This window comes from Limulus polyphemus, unplaced genomic scaffold (assembly GCF_000517525.1).
Source record: "Limulus polyphemus unplaced genomic scaffold, Limulus_polyphemus-2.1.2 Scaffold1537, whole genome shotgun sequence".
NCBI classification, from domain to species: Eukaryota; Metazoa; Arthropoda; class Merostomata; order Xiphosura; family Limulidae; genus Limulus; species Limulus polyphemus.
In genome coordinates this window covers 26,098-43,162 of record NW_013667147.1, presented here as the reverse complement: position 1 = coordinate 43,162, position 17,065 = coordinate 26,098, and the positions used below count along the sequence as shown (strand labels likewise).

General features: G+C 31.1%; 1 protein-coding gene across 2 annotated transcripts in view; it reads right to left on the bottom strand.

The window, feature by feature from the left end:
* Positions 1-17,065, bottom strand: part of LOC106463999 (actin-binding LIM protein 2-like) — a 51,598-nt gene that overhangs the window by 29,303 nt on the left and 5,230 nt on the right. For both annotated transcript variants that reach the window (XM_022391656.1, XM_013924103.2), the window contains exons 2-9: positions 15,726-15,821; positions 11,662-11,845; positions 9,625-9,782; positions 8,670-8,796; positions 4,653-4,746; positions 3,715-3,805; positions 2,987-3,090; positions 2,499-2,576 (exon numbers count right to left, since the gene is read on the bottom strand). In XM_022391656.1, the coding sequence (XP_022247364.1) occupies positions 2,499-2,576; positions 2,987-3,090; positions 3,715-3,805; positions 4,653-4,746; positions 8,670-8,796; positions 9,625-9,782; positions 11,662-11,810 (801 nt within the window). In that variant the 5' untranslated portion in view covers positions 11,811-11,845; positions 15,726-15,821. The remainder of the gene's footprint in view (positions 1-2,498; positions 2,577-2,986; positions 3,091-3,714; positions 3,806-4,652; positions 4,747-8,669; positions 8,797-9,624; positions 9,783-11,661; positions 11,846-15,725; positions 15,822-17,065) is intronic.

The window sequence follows — 17,065 nt, the reverse complement described above, 5'->3', positions numbered from 1 at the left end:
TAATTACTAACTAGTTATATTCTCTGTTTTGGCTTCTAATTTGCTGGTGTCCTCAGCTTGTAGTGGTCAGTGTTTTACCCTGGGTTTTCTTGATGGAAATACAGTTCATTATCCACTCAACTAGGGTCTCTCCCATTAAAACTTGAATCGACTATTTGAAGTTTTTTAAAGAGGGATAAAGGTTTTACTCATTTCTATGTTAGGCTGACTGAGTGTATAATCAGTTAGATGGATATAAAAGGTTTTTTGTTTTCTTGTATGTAGTTCATGTCCTATTGTTTTAGTATTATTCAATTATAACATATGGTCTTCTCAGACATGATGGGCTGTTACACATAGATTGATTACCGACTCTTGTGTGTCTATTATATTCCTAAATTCTAGCTGTTGTTTATCGATTAGTTTCTCCAATGTATTGGAATCCACATTCACAGAGTATGTTGTAAATGGTGTTTTTTTTTTTTCTTCAGTGGGTCTTTAGGTGGTTTGGTGTGTACTAACTGTAATTATATTGTACTGTCTTTATGTTGTTCATAAATCCTCTGTGCTTTAGGAATATACCTATATGTCTGTAATTTTATTCTAGTTTGTTAATGGGGTTTATCTTTATTTTCCTCTTCCTAAAGTGTCTTGGAAATTTATTGTTAAGGAAGATTTTACTTACGTTTTTCTTCCTTCTTCTTAGTTGGTATTACAAATCTTGTTCATTTTGGAAGCTGGGCAGTATATGATGCCTGTCTTTACATTTTTGAAGTGTTTTGATTTATGGTTGAGGTATTTACCTGTATCTGTGTGTTTCTTGTAAATTATTGTGTTATATAGGTTATATGGCTTGGTAACCATCACATCAAGGAACAGAAGTTTGCTATCTTCTTCTATTTCCATTGTGAATTGTATCACTGAATATTACTTGATCAGGTGTTTAATGAATTCTTGAATCTTGTCTGTAGTGTTTGGCCATATTAAAAATGTATTCAAAACATATATTAGCTAAATCTTGATGTGTAGAGCAGCAGTTTTGGGGATGCTAACTTCAAATGTTCTATATAGAAGTTACTCAGCATTAGTGATATGGGTAAGCCCATTGCTAGGCTTATTGTTGTTAGTATTTATCTTCATGCTAGAAGTAGTTTGTGTTAATATAAAAGGTTGTGAGTTCTGTTATTGTATATATTGTCAGTTGGGTGAATTTGTTAAGAGTTCTATTATTTTCAAACTGTTGGTGAAGTATCAGTAATATTTAAGGGGTTAGTATGTTAGTGAAGAGGTTGGATACATTGAAGCTGATAATTACATCTTGTATGGTTACAGTGGTTGTTTTAACAGCCAAAAGTGAGTTGAATTCTTAACTTGTGAGGATGCTTTACCTGTTAATTGTGATATTATACATACCAGATACATAGCTAAATACATGACATGAGGAATCTCTGCAGTTAAATATAGGAAAGTGAGGGTAGCTTTGTTTGTGAAATTTAGGTAAACTATAGGTGGTGGGGTGGTGCTGTTGCATACTGTGAATTGTTCAACTGTTTATGTTCCAGGTTCTTTCTGATTTTTCTTAAGTAGACCATTGATTAATATCTTCTCTGACTCAGTGGATGTGTTAGACTACCTTCATGTAGTGGCCATTTTCAACTAGAATCTGGATAACACACCAGACTTCCAAGCAAGATGGTGGAGGATCAAATCCAGCCACTAACAATACAGAAATGGTCCTTCTCAGAACTTCTATAGAGATGGCAACAGATTAGCCACCAACACACAGGATAAAACTAGTTAGTAATTAGTACCTACACATAAAAAAGTTGTTAATTAATAATTACACTTTAGTGATCATATAGGCTGCTAACCATAATAAAAACTGAGTTCCAATCACCACACTCTTACCATAAGTACTTGAAAGAGAAAAAACTTTTCTGTTGTACTGGGAGATAATGATTTTTTTCATTATATGGAAAAGTTTTCATACAAGAGCAACCAGAAAAATATAAAATACATTATTTCCTTAATTTACAGGTTTTTCTCTGTTAGAATATTATTTCACAATATTAACTTGTATCCATTTTCCTCACATTATATCAAAACATCCCTCAAAAAAAAATTATCCATCTTACTAGTCAATAAATCATATGTTATTATCAATTCTCCAAACTTGGCGAACAAAACTGTTCAAGAAAAGTACAAAACAGAACAGTACACAAATAATTTTATTCTAACAAGTTGTCTTAATTCTTACCTGTTTCTTGCTAATTAATATTTGTATTGAAATATATTACTAATACACTACAAAATAAACATATATCAAGATGTAAACATTAGTAGATTAAACTTTACATGATCATCACAAACATTTATGTGAAAATTAATATTATAAAGGTAAAGGGATACAAAAAGAATAAAATATTAACTTTCTTTACCAAATCATGTAACTTATCAAAGTTACCTGACAAATACAATTATATTGTTTAAAAGACATTCTCAACATCTAATCTACTAACCTGCCTTGTAAGGGAACCACGTGGACTTGCAGAGCTTGAGCTTGACAGGCTTGGGGAGTAAGAATGACCTACTGTGTACTAGCAGGCAAAAAAAAAAAAGTTACACAACAAACTCCAAAGTCAGCAACACAATGGAAGATTAAACTAATTTAAGGAAAGGGAAACATATTTTTTAGTGTATAAGTTGAAATTCATTCAAACATGAAATTTTCAATGAAACAATTTTCATGAAACTATTTTCTTATCTTCAACAATCCATTGACTTTTGGTGGTTTCACATTTAAGCCTTACTCGTTGAAGTTCATTTCTCAGGTAAAATAAAATGTGTATTTGCTAAATAATTCTCACTTAGTAGCCTGTCAATTACTGCAAACACAAAAAACATAAAACCAAACAGTATACATAAATTGCTTTCTGAAAACAAATAACTAACCAAAGCCATTCTAGCAGGCAAACAGTTGAAGAGTAAAAAAAACACACACACACACCTGGCCATCAGTCATATCTTCTTGTTTTGTCTGACCATTTATGTAACCATCTGTTAGTTTTTCTTCAGGTGCTGCTCCACATCTTGGATGCCAGATGGCTCCACCTACAGCATTTCAAGCTGAATTAGTCTAGTATTCATATTAGTTACCAAGCCTAAATAGATTCAACATCAAAATGTACCCTATGACACCAAGTGTTCTTTAACTATTCTACAGAAACCCTTAATAAAATAAACTTTCACAAAAACCACATTCACAAAGTAATCTGTAACTTTCAAAACAAAAACAAACAAAATAAATAAATATACCATTCATAAGCCTCTCACATCATATACATAGTAATTATGAGTGGCAAATCCAATGATAACACAATCACACTCACTTCATCATACTATTTTAAATATGTAAAACACACTTCTTCAAAATATGAGCTATATACTTGCCTAAGAAATGTTCACAAAAATACACTAAAAATTAAAACTGGTACATATTTCAATAATGGTCAAAAACTAAAGTTTTTCATTTTCTGAGTTCAGAAAATCAAGGTTATGAAATACCTTTTCTCTCTTTCTCTCTCTTTCCTTAAAGAAAAACCCATATTGACCATAAACAGATGCAAGACTTCTGCACAGCTTTCTATATATTATTGTAAACAGCTTCTGATACTTCTTAAAGTAATTCAAACTGACAGTATGTTAAACATTAGTGAGAAGAACATGAACACTTACTTTGCATGTACATTTCTTCACCATCGCCAAAGGGATCACCACATTTAGAGCACCGAGCACAACTTGGATGGAAATGATGATTTTCACCAGCCTACAATAAAGAAAGCTAGATATACTGTACTGTATATTATTAGAATGGTCTTATTCCACTTTGTGCAATGGTTTTCCACTGAATTTACTTTTATTAATTTGGAAGATTAAATGAGTAAATGACATGTATTTCCAAAATTTAATTCCATGATTTATAAAATCGAGAAATATAACACTGTTTTTATGTGGCTTTTAAAAAGTGATAAATATTACTTTAACCCTTAAGTATTCCATTAAACTCTGCATGTACTTAAGCTCACTATCCTAGCCAGGTTCAAATCCCTGTCCCACCAAACATGCTCGCCCTTTCAGCCATGGGGACATTATAATGTGATGGTCAATCCCACTATTGGTAAAAAACATTGGTAAAAGAGTAGCCCAAGAGTTGGGGTGGGTGGTAATGACTAGGTGCCTTCACTTTAGTCTTTCACTGCTACATTAGGGATGGCTAGCACAAATAGCCCTCATGTAGCTTTGCATAAAATTCAAAACAAAACAAACCCTATCCTAGCTCAAGCCATTGGAAATAGGAAAGAAAACTTATTTCAAACACTTTGAAGAAACATGTAATTTCTTCATTCCTTTCCAATAGAATCACCAGATTAAATAACTTTATTTGCATACATAATAGATTGAGAGCCATTATTATTTAGCTGTGTCCAATCGAGTAATTACTAGTTAATTATGAGAAGCTATAACATAATAAAACCATTGTTAATTAATTTCTATACATGTGAATACAGATCTGTAAACATTACTTGGGAGGAACCTGTCGTATCATTTTAGTGCTTTGTACATAATTCAAACTATATTTTTATCTTTAGTAAGCCTCAAACCAATACACTTACCTGCAACACCTTTCCCGTGATGTAAAAATCACAGTGGACACATTTAACTCCAAATAATTGTTGGTAATCTTTCTCACAATAAGGAAGGCCATCTCTGCAACCAAACAAATAATCAACACACTAAGTGACAAACATTTTAAATATATACAACAAATAAATGAAAAACTAAGGTCAGCAGTTTGAACATGATTTCTCACACCAAGTTCCATATCAATTTCATCACTGGCAAAACAAACTTGTTATATATGAAGTAGTTTCAGTTTCCAGTCTATGATTAGTCTTAAGTGGGAAAAAAAGATACATAATTCTAATTACATAACATTTGTAGTGACTCATTAAATAAACAAGAACAATAAAAATAACTTGATAATAAAAACACTTTAACAATTTTAAAGTTGTTTATTGTATAGAGTTGTCTAACTTCTAGTCATCTATCTTAACAGGAAATAGCAAGATTATAAAATTAAAGTGTCTGGTTTCTGCAATATATTCTCTAACTCAATCATTTTCACGTATTTAGACAAACAACTCTTCTAGCATCAGGTTATTTTTAAATATACTCAAAAACCCATATGGTGTTGTATAATTACTTATATCTTGCTTATTACTTGTCATACCAACACAATGTTTTTAGACATAATTACATGAAATATTTCACAGATGGTTATATCCTTAGATTGTAATATGTATTAAATAAAATGATTACTTCTGCATATTTTTACAAAACCTGCAAATTTGTTTATTTTTTCATCAACCCTTTACATACTAAGGGAGATGTCACTGATATTCCTCGATTTTTTTCTTTCTCACAGTGGAAAAACTTAACCAAATGATATGAAACTTAGAACAAACTGACGAGTTCTGGTTTAAAAATATTCCTATAATTTGATTTAGATTATTTACGATTTCTTAAGTTGTGAAATTTCTAAGATTTTGTTGTAAGACACTGTTGTGAAAAACATTAGAAATAATTCCTTTCATTTTATGTTACTCAGAAAGTTCAATTTTGTTTAAATTCAATCAATTTTAAACTGATTGATAATCATTACCATATTTATTTCAATACTTTACTTTGTCTGTTGCAGTAATCATCATTTCCAGCTATAAATCATATAACACCATAGAAATTGACAAAGATTTATTGTCTAAAAATGGCAACAGGTCAGACTTAGTAACAATATATTCGCTAACAGTATTCTTGGTCAAAATCAGTTTAAATCGAATAAATACACTTTCTTTTCAATAAATTATAAGTTCTTTTATTTAAATATCTTGTTTGAATACAATAAACTTAATAATAATATTCAATAAAAAAAGGATTTGAGTACATTTGAGTCACCAGAGTATTTTGCTTAATGTACACTATAAAAATAATAGGCTTACCTGATGTCTTATCATAAAAGATAATTTCTGTAGCTTTCAAATAAATATAATTTACCCAAAAAATTTCTGGAATGATAAGAATGTCTAAAGAAATGTATAAAAACTTCCCAGATCTGTTGTTTATTCCTAAGTCTTCTAAACTTCCTACTACATTCTGTTGTTCTTACCTTAACTATGCAAACTAGGTCTTGTAACTTTCCCACAAAACCATATATTATGTCTTTTACCACTTTATTCACTGTAGATTTACATAAATAGTTCATAACATACTCTATCCAATGGTATTTAAACTTTGTATGTAGCTACACTGAGAGTTGAGTTTCATTAGTAGTTTTCAATCACCTGCTGTGAGGTCATGAAAGGGTAGGAACCACGAGGCTGTGCTAATAAAATTCAGAGAAAGTTGGAAAATCATGTGAGAAACAAAACTATATTGTCAAGGGATAATAGTTTCTTAGCAAATATAAACATATGACTTGGGATGGGCTGAAAAATTCTATTAAAAAAAGTCAATAAATGCATTATTTACAGGTTGGAGTCTTTAAAGCTGTGCAGAAATGTAAGTTTGAAATTATTATTCATTTTTCTTTGCAAATCACATTAAATAACCGATGTTCCAAAATGACAAAATATGAATTCTAAATGTTTTGAGTAAACAATGATTGAAATAGAGTTAGAAATATTATATTTACTGAAAGATACTTACTGGCTTGCAAAGGGTTAATTGGAAAATGACCGATTTTATTGAATACCTATTTCTCAGAATATTTACTTATACTTTAAAGTTTAAAGCAAAGATTATGTAGTGTGTCCCATATATGTGCCTGTGGCAGTGAAAGTGCTAAACATACTGTCATCTATTTTTCAAAGCTCTGTTGTAGAATGGAGTCTTCTTGATACTAGAGATTTTTAATTAAGGTGTCAGCACACTTTCATGTTTACTTAAGGAAGGCAAATACAAGTGTAACAAAACATCAAGGTTTTCATTCCAGACCCTCTGTTAAAGCTAAACAAGCTATTGTTGAAGCTTCTTGAATACTGTAGAAATCTTAAAATATATAAAAAATCCACAGTGTACAAGCTCTCCTTTAACTAGTTATTTATGACTGGGTAAAAGTGTGTATGTCATGACTTTTTGCAGCATTACATTCAAAATTTAACTAATCAGCTTTATTATTAATGTATGACAATAAATTACTTAATACAAAATCATAGTTTATAATTCAAATTTTTATTTTATCTAAGTCTTAACTAATTAATTTCAAAACGAAATTTCTTAAAAATCTCAAACTTCATTTTCCCGTGTCACATGATGTATATGAGCTCCAATTTCTCCACTTTAGAATTTTCCAACTTCTAACATAAGCTGCTGAAGTTTACAACCAATTATAACCACAAACTATACATAATTACAAACAAGAATGTAAAATTTGAACTTTCTACCTTCTTTATTTGCCAAAAAATTAATAAGTTTGTCAAATCCACCAGAAAAGTCCCTCCCCTCTCTGGCTTATGAGATTCTTTGCTAATCAGCTTTACACAGCTGGTGGATATGTTTATCAGCATTAGAAAGAGTAGAAGCTCCTCTATATAAAGTTTATAATTCTGAATTAAGTTTTCCCACCATTATCCTTCATTGACAAGAATTATTTGCTTTGCATTGATCAGATTTGATGCTCTGAATAATAAGTGTTTTTTTAAGCTAGGAACTGGTATGAGGTAAGGACTCCCATACCCCACTAGAAGAAAGGGGGGGAAATGCATTGGACTGCCACCAAAAACAGTGCAAAGGGTGACTAGGATACAGAGCTACTGAACTGACGGTGTCGATCAACCAAAACCTGGCAGCATCTGGAATTGTACAACAGGTCCAGGAAGGAAGAGTCTCAATGCCACAGAGCATCAGAGATGGCCAGCAATAACTGTCTGCTGTACTAATGTTAGTCCATGAGTATGAGGTCTGGGACAAACATATTTATGAAGCAAAAATCACTAGAGAGAATCACTAGCAGTCCTACTGAATACCCCATCTCTACGGTATGCATAATCTAAACCTGCAACGTAATTATTTAGTCATAGATAACAATAAAATAAAGAAACACAACCAACATCTGATGACATCCGGAATTGTACATCAGTTTCATGGTAGGAAGGGCTATAACGTAATTGATTTTTGAGCATGGTTACAGGATGGACAGTGCAGATTTTGAAAAAAAAAGTATACCTGGTCAGGCACCAATTGTCACAGAGAGGGATCCACAATACACTAACAAAAGGCCCCTTAGAAAAGTATGAAAAGTTAAAAAAAAAAAAGAAGCTGCCTTTAACAATATCAAAATGTGAAATTTTACATAAATAAAGAAAAACTAAGTCTGTAGTATAACGAAAGATGTCAACAAATCCACAAGTAAAAACCAGCACATCTATTCAGTATTACTGATAATCGAGAAGTGAGTAACGAGTGCAGATGTGAAGCTGGCACTGGTTACTATGGGAGTGGTGTCACTCTTCTATTGGTGGAAGGAGGAAGGCTAGTGGCATGCATTGAAAAGATATTGTATCGGAAATATCTGTTTATGATTTCACTATAAAAATCTGTTCATATAGATATAACTGGTCAGTTTCTTCACTTACTTGCCCATATATTCACCATGTAAAACTGCATTACATGTGGTACACTTAAAGCACCAAATGTGCCATGGTTTCTGCATGGCTACAAGCGCCTGTCCCTCCTTGAGCTCCTGTCCACATCCTGCACATTCTGTAAGAGAAGCAATTAAGGTAGGCTTAGTCGCTTCTTATCTAAAGACTATAGTAAAACACTAATCTGTCACACGATCAAGAGTGTACCAACTACATAAGTGATACATCTGGAATTCTTATACAAGATCACCTAATGACAGAAGCAGTTAAGAAGTTTACTGATAACATCAAGTACTTTATGTGATTTACTAAATTAATTAGAAATGTTGTGAGAGCTTTGCTACTTCAATATATATCTTATGAAACTTAATCTGACCAACTTTATAACCTACTCTATAAGAATGGAAGTCTGACACAATACAAGTCTCAAAGATACCACTTAAATTTAAAATAAGAAAAGAAAATATTACCCTAGTTGGGTATATTTTAAACAAAAAGTAGCTGGAAATATGAGAAACCTATGGCATATTTTTGTTTTTCTCAGGCTTAAACATAAATTTCAGAGAACTTTAAATTATTTGTGTTTATTCTATTTCTGGTTCATAAAATCATAATTATATAAAATATTTATTTACAAATTTTATCACCTTCCAAATAACTAATAGAAATTTTAAATAAGCATGACACAACTAAAGAGAACATAGAATCAAATTCTTCCAAAAAAGCAGTCAGAGAATAAAGAAAAAAAATGTAAACTTACAAAGGTAAAGGGCTCTTAAACTTTAATATAGTTTTACACAAAGTCACTATAAGGGATGACTATAACAAATACTTTGTACAAACCACAGTAAGGCTAGATAATGTTTGGAAGAAAGGTGATTGTGGAAGATAATTTCATGCATGTTTGCCAGGTAACAACATCCTAGAATTCTAAGACTGCACTTACTCTGACCACTTTCAACTGATGTTTCTTTATTTTTTTCCTGTTTATCTAGAATATCTTCCTCTTGGGCCTGTATCATCACCTCAGGAATCTGTACACACTTAGAACAAAGGTATTCATTTACTCTAAAGTTCACCTTTTCACCTGTCGGAAATGGTTTTCTGTGGAAAACAGAGAGAGAGAGAAGAATACTCAAAATGTAACTGATTTAATGGTTTCCAAGTATTTAACAAAATTTTAAATATACTACTCTTTTAAGAACTAGTATGAGCAAAACTATTTTTAATGTAACCTATACTTTCTGTTATTGAGAATTAAAGGAGAGTTCTGTATTTCTCAGAAATGTTTATTTTGCAGCCTTGTTTTATCTTACTATAATAGGAATTTAACCAGTAATCACTACTACTTTTAACCAATTATTTATAAAAATATTTTTACAGGAACATTATTTTTGAATTCATACTGTTATTTTAAATGAATGGAAAAACTAATATTATTTTTTTGTATTTTACCCTTTTCCATCCTTTAGAAGAAAAAATAGAAATCTTCTAAAATTAGTTCAACAGTCAATTGTTTGGTTATATAAGCTCCACCATAACTTCAATTATTTAAAACATTAAAAAAATGTTTACAAACATATTTTTGGTGTAAATTTAAATTTCTACTTTAAATTAAAAAATAAAAAAACTTTTGAGAGTTTTTGAAAAACATGAAAATCATAAGCCCATCTTCTTTCCAAAAGTGACTTCAAAATGAGAAAGCTACACTTTCTACACCCAAGGATAAGATCTAGGTCTGAAGATACAGTACAAAAGTTTTACATATATCTGTATCCATTAGCGGATTCTGGGAATGGGGGGTGGGGCATTTTCATAATTTTGGACCATTATACTATAAAGTCCACTCCTTTTAACAATAAATAATTTCAATAAAAGATTTGATCTTCTGACTTTCCTAGTTTCAGGCCAATAATTTATAACATTATATTTAAGTTTAATGTACTGTCTGGCTACATCACACAAATGATGTATGCAAAATCCTAGATCAGCTACTGTCTGTATCCTTACAAATGGCTGTAAAGCGTTAAACATGGTTAACAATATAAACCTGGATCTTCAATGAAAGAGACACTGAAAACACCATGCACTGAAATGCTTAGAAATGTCAAAATAATTTTAAACAAATATTTAGAATTTATGTTAAAATGTTGCTAAATTTTATAAATCTGACTTGAGCCTAATAAACTCGCATCATAATGAAAGTATTAGTTAAAGTTATTTTAGAGAAATAATTTAGGCAAATAAGCAATTGCACCAATTCATAGTCAAGTGCCTTCAGTCTCAACTTTTTTTTTTTTTTAGTCAAAAGTCACTGACCCAACAGGTAATGAGCATTATATATCATTTCAGGCAGCTCTTATTACTGTTAGGACAGTGGAAGTCATGTGACACTGGTAACACGTCATGAAATTGTCGAAGGATCTTGACTTCTCCTGGCAACTCTAGTCTTTTCTAGATGCCCTCTTTTTTTGTATATAAGCCCAGCAAATAATTGCAGATAGACAGGTATAAAGACAGATAATTGAGTCAAGCGAGTGACCGCAAGTGCGTGAATAGTTGTAATTATAGCATGTGTTTAAGTGAATATGACTATGGAAATTCTGTGTATTGCAAAGTTGTATTGAGAAAGAATAAATTAGTTTTATTTAAGAAAGGACTTGTATCGCTGAAGTTTCTTGGGAAGAATTTATACCAGGAAATTAACAAACGACCAGAGACGTAACATTACAAACTTTAAAGCTTAATAAAACCCATAAGCTTTTGATACTACTGATTTGAATATTCAATTCATACAAGGTTTTGCTGATGTCAAAATAAGGGTCAACAGAAACTGTACAAGCAAGTCTTTACTTCTAATATATATTATAGTGTATATGTTTTTGAAAATTAGTTCATATTTTCAAATAATCAAAGAAAACATTAATCCACAAACCTAGAAATTCCAAAAAAATGGTTATCATCATTTTTTTTACTGACTTACCTGCATCTACCACAAACAAAGCAGTTCCTATGATAAGTGTTCCCTAGTGCTGAAACTATCTCTCCTTCCACATAGTCTCCACAAGCTGCACATTCAGTTCCAAAGGACTTCTGGTAGTCTTTGGTGCAGTAATAGCTGCCATCTTTCATAAAAAATCCACCTGATGCCAATGATGTGGAACACACTTCCATGAAGGGATGAAAAAATTAAAGGATTTTGAAAGACTTAAAGCTTTGATCACTGCCAAAATAATGATTTTGTGCAAATATTTATATATTTTAATTATATTAAATTATATTAAATATTCCTTCTACTGAATAATTTTTACATATTAATATCATTTTTAAATGTTATAAAAATGTGTTTAGAAAACAAAACATGCATCTTATACTAGTTCAAAATTCAAGCATTATATAAAACTGCATTTTCTCATATCAATCCTTTCAGATTATCACTATGGATAATATGAACATAAATTTATGGGCATGTTTATCACATTATTTATACTTCCTAGGCTCATCAATGTCACTCGCTCTTTTTTTTGTAAATTCTAACTATGGTCATCCCTACTTTACTTTTTACAGTGACTGCATGCATCTTAACATTTCCACATTTACCTTGCTACATTAAAGGAACACTTAACTCATCTTTGATCATCTATCACTCACCTCTTTCTCTAGTGTCTCTTTCTCAACAGATGTAATAAACCCAAAATGATCACAAAAAAGTACATGTTTACAGAAACTACTTTTATCTTTAACAGTGTATTTACTAAATATAATTGACATTACAATTATATATAGATATATAATTTCACTCTATATAATTATGGTTAACTTTCAAAAAGTCCTCAACTAATTTTAATGAAAGGATTAACATTCAATTTATGCATTATAATGAAAACTTACTGTTCTTTATTTACATAGTTGATGCTAATAATACAAGCATAAAGAACTGTTGATCTTGGAACATACTTACCAAAATAAACACTCTGTTAAAAGTAAATAATTAACCAACTACTGCCTAACAAACACATAATGGAGTGATTGCTTTTTCTTACTAGTTATTCATACACATTCATAAAAGTGAGTATATTGTTGCGTCAGCGAGGTCACGTGACTATTGTCACGCCACGTTTCTAGAAGTATCTTGTTCCTTCATGAATGCCCTAGCATTTACTAGATATAGGGTAGTCTGGTATATATAAGATGGTCACGGCGTGACGTGACAATAATGTGTGTAGGTAATGAGTAATTGATCTGCAGTCAGAAAGTATTGTTGAAGTTAACGTTCGTTGATATAGCGTTTGTTAGAGCGACTGTTGAAAATAAGTGTATCGGTAAACTTATATTCAGAAAGAATAAATCAGTTTTATTAAGAAAGGACTTGTGTCGCTAAAGTTTCGTGGGAACGAAGTTACGGAAAATCAATTAACAAACGGAGACGTAACAATATGTTAGTATCAATATCAACAAAAAACTTCTTTGTGTTCACAAACTTAGCAAATTGTTGTGTGTTTACTGTGTATCTCCCCAAAAAAGGCCACCATAAAATTATGTACAATCTATAATTCATGTATATACATTAGATATTTATTACACAGTCATTATTAGAATGCAGTTTGATACATCATGCCAGTAAAAGCTATATCAACATTAATTAAAATATAAAGGTTAAAATGCTCAAGCATATCAAATATTGGGATATAACAAACCAACCAAACACCACAGGAACCAACAACTCCAATACTTTAGGTAACTACCAACTTGGTCCACGAATTACAGTACAGCTGGGTGATTAATATAATTTGCTAATAAATTAATCATAAATTCATAAAATTTTAAAGGGACAAAAAGGAGCTTATTAGCTCATCAAGGATGACTCTTCCAGCTCCCAACTATAACCAACCCTTATTACTCATGTATTCATTCAATCTTTTCTTGAACTCAGTTAAGTTTTCTGTCTCCACCACCCTTGAAGGCAGCTCATTCCAAAAGCCAACCACCCTATTTGAAAAGTATTATTATGTAAACTGCAAAATTTGAATTTATGACCCCTTGTCCTATTGTTTTCACTACTAAACACAAGAAGATTTGATGGATCTATATTATCAATACCCTTAAGAATCTTAAACACCTCAATCAAATCCTCTCTGACCCTTCTCTCCAGAGAAAACAAGTTTAGAGATTTTAGTCTCTCCTCAAAGGACAATCCCACCATCCCAGGTATCATCCTAGTGGCTCTTCTCTGAACCTTCTCCAACAATTCAATGTCTTTCTTGAGGAAGGGAGCCCAAAACTGTACACAGCAGTACTCTAAATGAGGCCTTACAAGTGATCTATACAGTGAAACAATACTATCCCTTGTCTTGTATTCAATATTTCTATAGATGCTACCCAAAATCCTATTAGCCCTATTGCTAGATACAGTACGCTGTTTAGATGACTTAAATCTTTTTCGATCACAACACCAAGATCATTTTCTTCAACCACAGTATTAAATGTATTCCCATTTAAATTGTAACAATAATTTGAATTGTGAAAACCTACATGCATCACCTTACATTGTGGATAGTTAAGCATCACTTGCCACGTATTAGCCCAATGCATCAAATGATCTAAATCTCCCTGTAAGTCTGCAGCATCTTTGATAAGTTAGCCACCCCAAAAATCTTAATGTCATCTGCAAACTTCAAAATTTTGTTGGTCATTACAGAGTCAATATCATTAATATAAATCACAAACAGCAGAGGACCCAGCACAGAGCCCTGAGGCTCATTAATTGATTACAATCAACTAATTTATTACTCTCACATGAGACATGGATAGTTGAAACAATCAAAAATGGAAACAGTTAGAAACATCAATTTCAATTAGTTGATTGTTTTTGTGAGTCATGACACTAACCAGCTGAGCTGAACAGCTTTGAATTAGTCAAAAATAATAACAACAAATCATATTTCAATTATTTGGATAGTTGGAACAATGAAAAACAATAATAATCAGAAACATAATATTTTTGTATTACTTTTGTGATATTAATTGACTTAATCATAATTTCAATAAATTGTTTATTTTATGTTAATCACTCAGCTCTAAATAACAGTAACATAGTTAACCACAAAGCTTTCAGACCTACCCAACACCAAAGATACTAACAAACCACAAAACCCTCAGGTATCTACCAACTTGTTTTATGAATTAGCAGTAATAGTAAATCACAAAATATTCATAGCTACCAACATGTGTTACACATCATAAGCATTAGTAGCCTGCAAATCCTTCAAGACTACGAATGTGTTAAAAAATTAACGAACTAGAAACTTAAAGATGCACATAGGGCAGTTGTAATTCTATGTAATACTAGAAGTGAATTAAACCTCAAATACTTGGGCATGCTATACGAAAGCATCAAACTGAAGATTCACAAAATGGACTTTACACTTAATGTAATGTCAAACACAACCTTAAAACAATATCTTATTACATAAGTTTATAAAATCTAGATATAATTTCATCTCAACAAAACAATCGTAAAAATGTACATGTAATAGTATTATAATACATAAACATGAAAATAAACCTTGTGTTCACTAATTATTAGACATGTATTAAAAACTATTGTTTATCTACTAAACAAGCTAGGTGAGACCGAGCTTGATGCTACGGATGTACTTCATCTATTTGACATTTTAATTTGTTCATCACATAAAAAGTTAGCATATAATTTCAAACTTTACCATACGTTATATTTATTCTAAATAATTACAGTTCTTTGCTCAGCTTAAAATAACATTCAGTTATTATTTATAATGTTTAAACTTGTTCAAGCAATTTCCAGTATATACATATTACAACTAATAAGTCCAATGAAAATAGTTACTAGTGCAATATATCTGCATTGTTTATTAATCATTAGTACATCCATCTACAAAAACGATAATCAGCAGCTGGACATTTTCCTATGTCAACTATAAAAATATTTATCTATATTTGAACAATTCATTAGTAAGTCATTTAATAGTACCTGGACATTCAAATAGCACATTTGTGTCAAAATTTTACCTGTACATTTGAAACAATCTTCATGAAAATATTTGTTCTGAATACGAAATGCATTTCCAGTACATTTTTTCTTACAAGACTCGCAACTGATTTTACCTACAAAACAGAAAGAAAATAAATCAAACACTGTATCTATTTGCAGTCATATGATTAGATTTGAGTATATGATTATAGTTAGATATGAAATCCGTTGCTATTACAGGATTCTTTTGTACAGGTCTATATTATCTTTACAGCACATAGTGAAATTAACTCAAACTGATTAATAATAACATTGATGTTTCTATTAACAATCTTTTTTTTTTCAGGAAGTTTTATTCATATTAAGAGACGTTACGAAAATTACTGCTTGCAATGATATTGACAGCATAAAAAGCATTTGAGAAACAACCAAGAGTTGTTGAACCAACTAAGAATGCTGAAAATCAATTCATATAGATCTTTCATCTGACAATGGCTTAGGCTCAAGGTTAATTAGGAGACTGAGTTTAAAACAAATAAATTATGAATTAACAGAAGGACTTTGTCAGATAAAGACTTTGTCTTATGCGTCTCCACATAAAGTGATGAAGGATGTATTAATGTTTTATAGAAAACATGAAAGAACTAAAAGTAATACTGCAACTATATTCTGTATTGTTTTCTCTCTACAGTATATATTTCATGTAATAAGAAAAACACACAAAGCATTCATTTCAAATTATAAACAAGTTATACCACCGAACGTTTTTACAAACTATGGCAAAACACTTATTTCCTGACCAATAAAATGGCAGTTCGATAATCAGGTGATTTACAAAACCGTAAGACTAAAGGTTTTACTATACACGCATACTTTTTGTTTGTTTGTTTTGTTGTTAAGCGCGAAGCAACACAATGGACTATTTGTGCCATGTCAATATGCATACTTAAAGTTAAAACTTAAAATATGGGATAAAGACGTTAACATTTCAGGCTAAGCGTTAAATGTGAATTATATGCAAATATGCTTAAATAATATAAAAAAACAGTAACAAATTGTGTACTTCGTGATAACTTTTTCGGCTACAACTTTGCTCATGCAACACACCTAAATACATTGTTACGTCTCTGTTTGTTAATTGATTTTCCCTAAATTCGTTCCGACAAAACTTTAGCGACACAAGTCCTTTCTTAAATAAAACTGGTTTATTCTTTCCGAATACAACTTTACGATACACTCAACTTCAACAGTCGCGCTATAACAAACTATAATTCACGCCTCACGATCTCGACTTCAACAATACGTCTCTCTCTGACTACAGTTCAATTACTCATTACCTTCACACATTGTCCCGTCACGTTGTGACCATCTTATATAT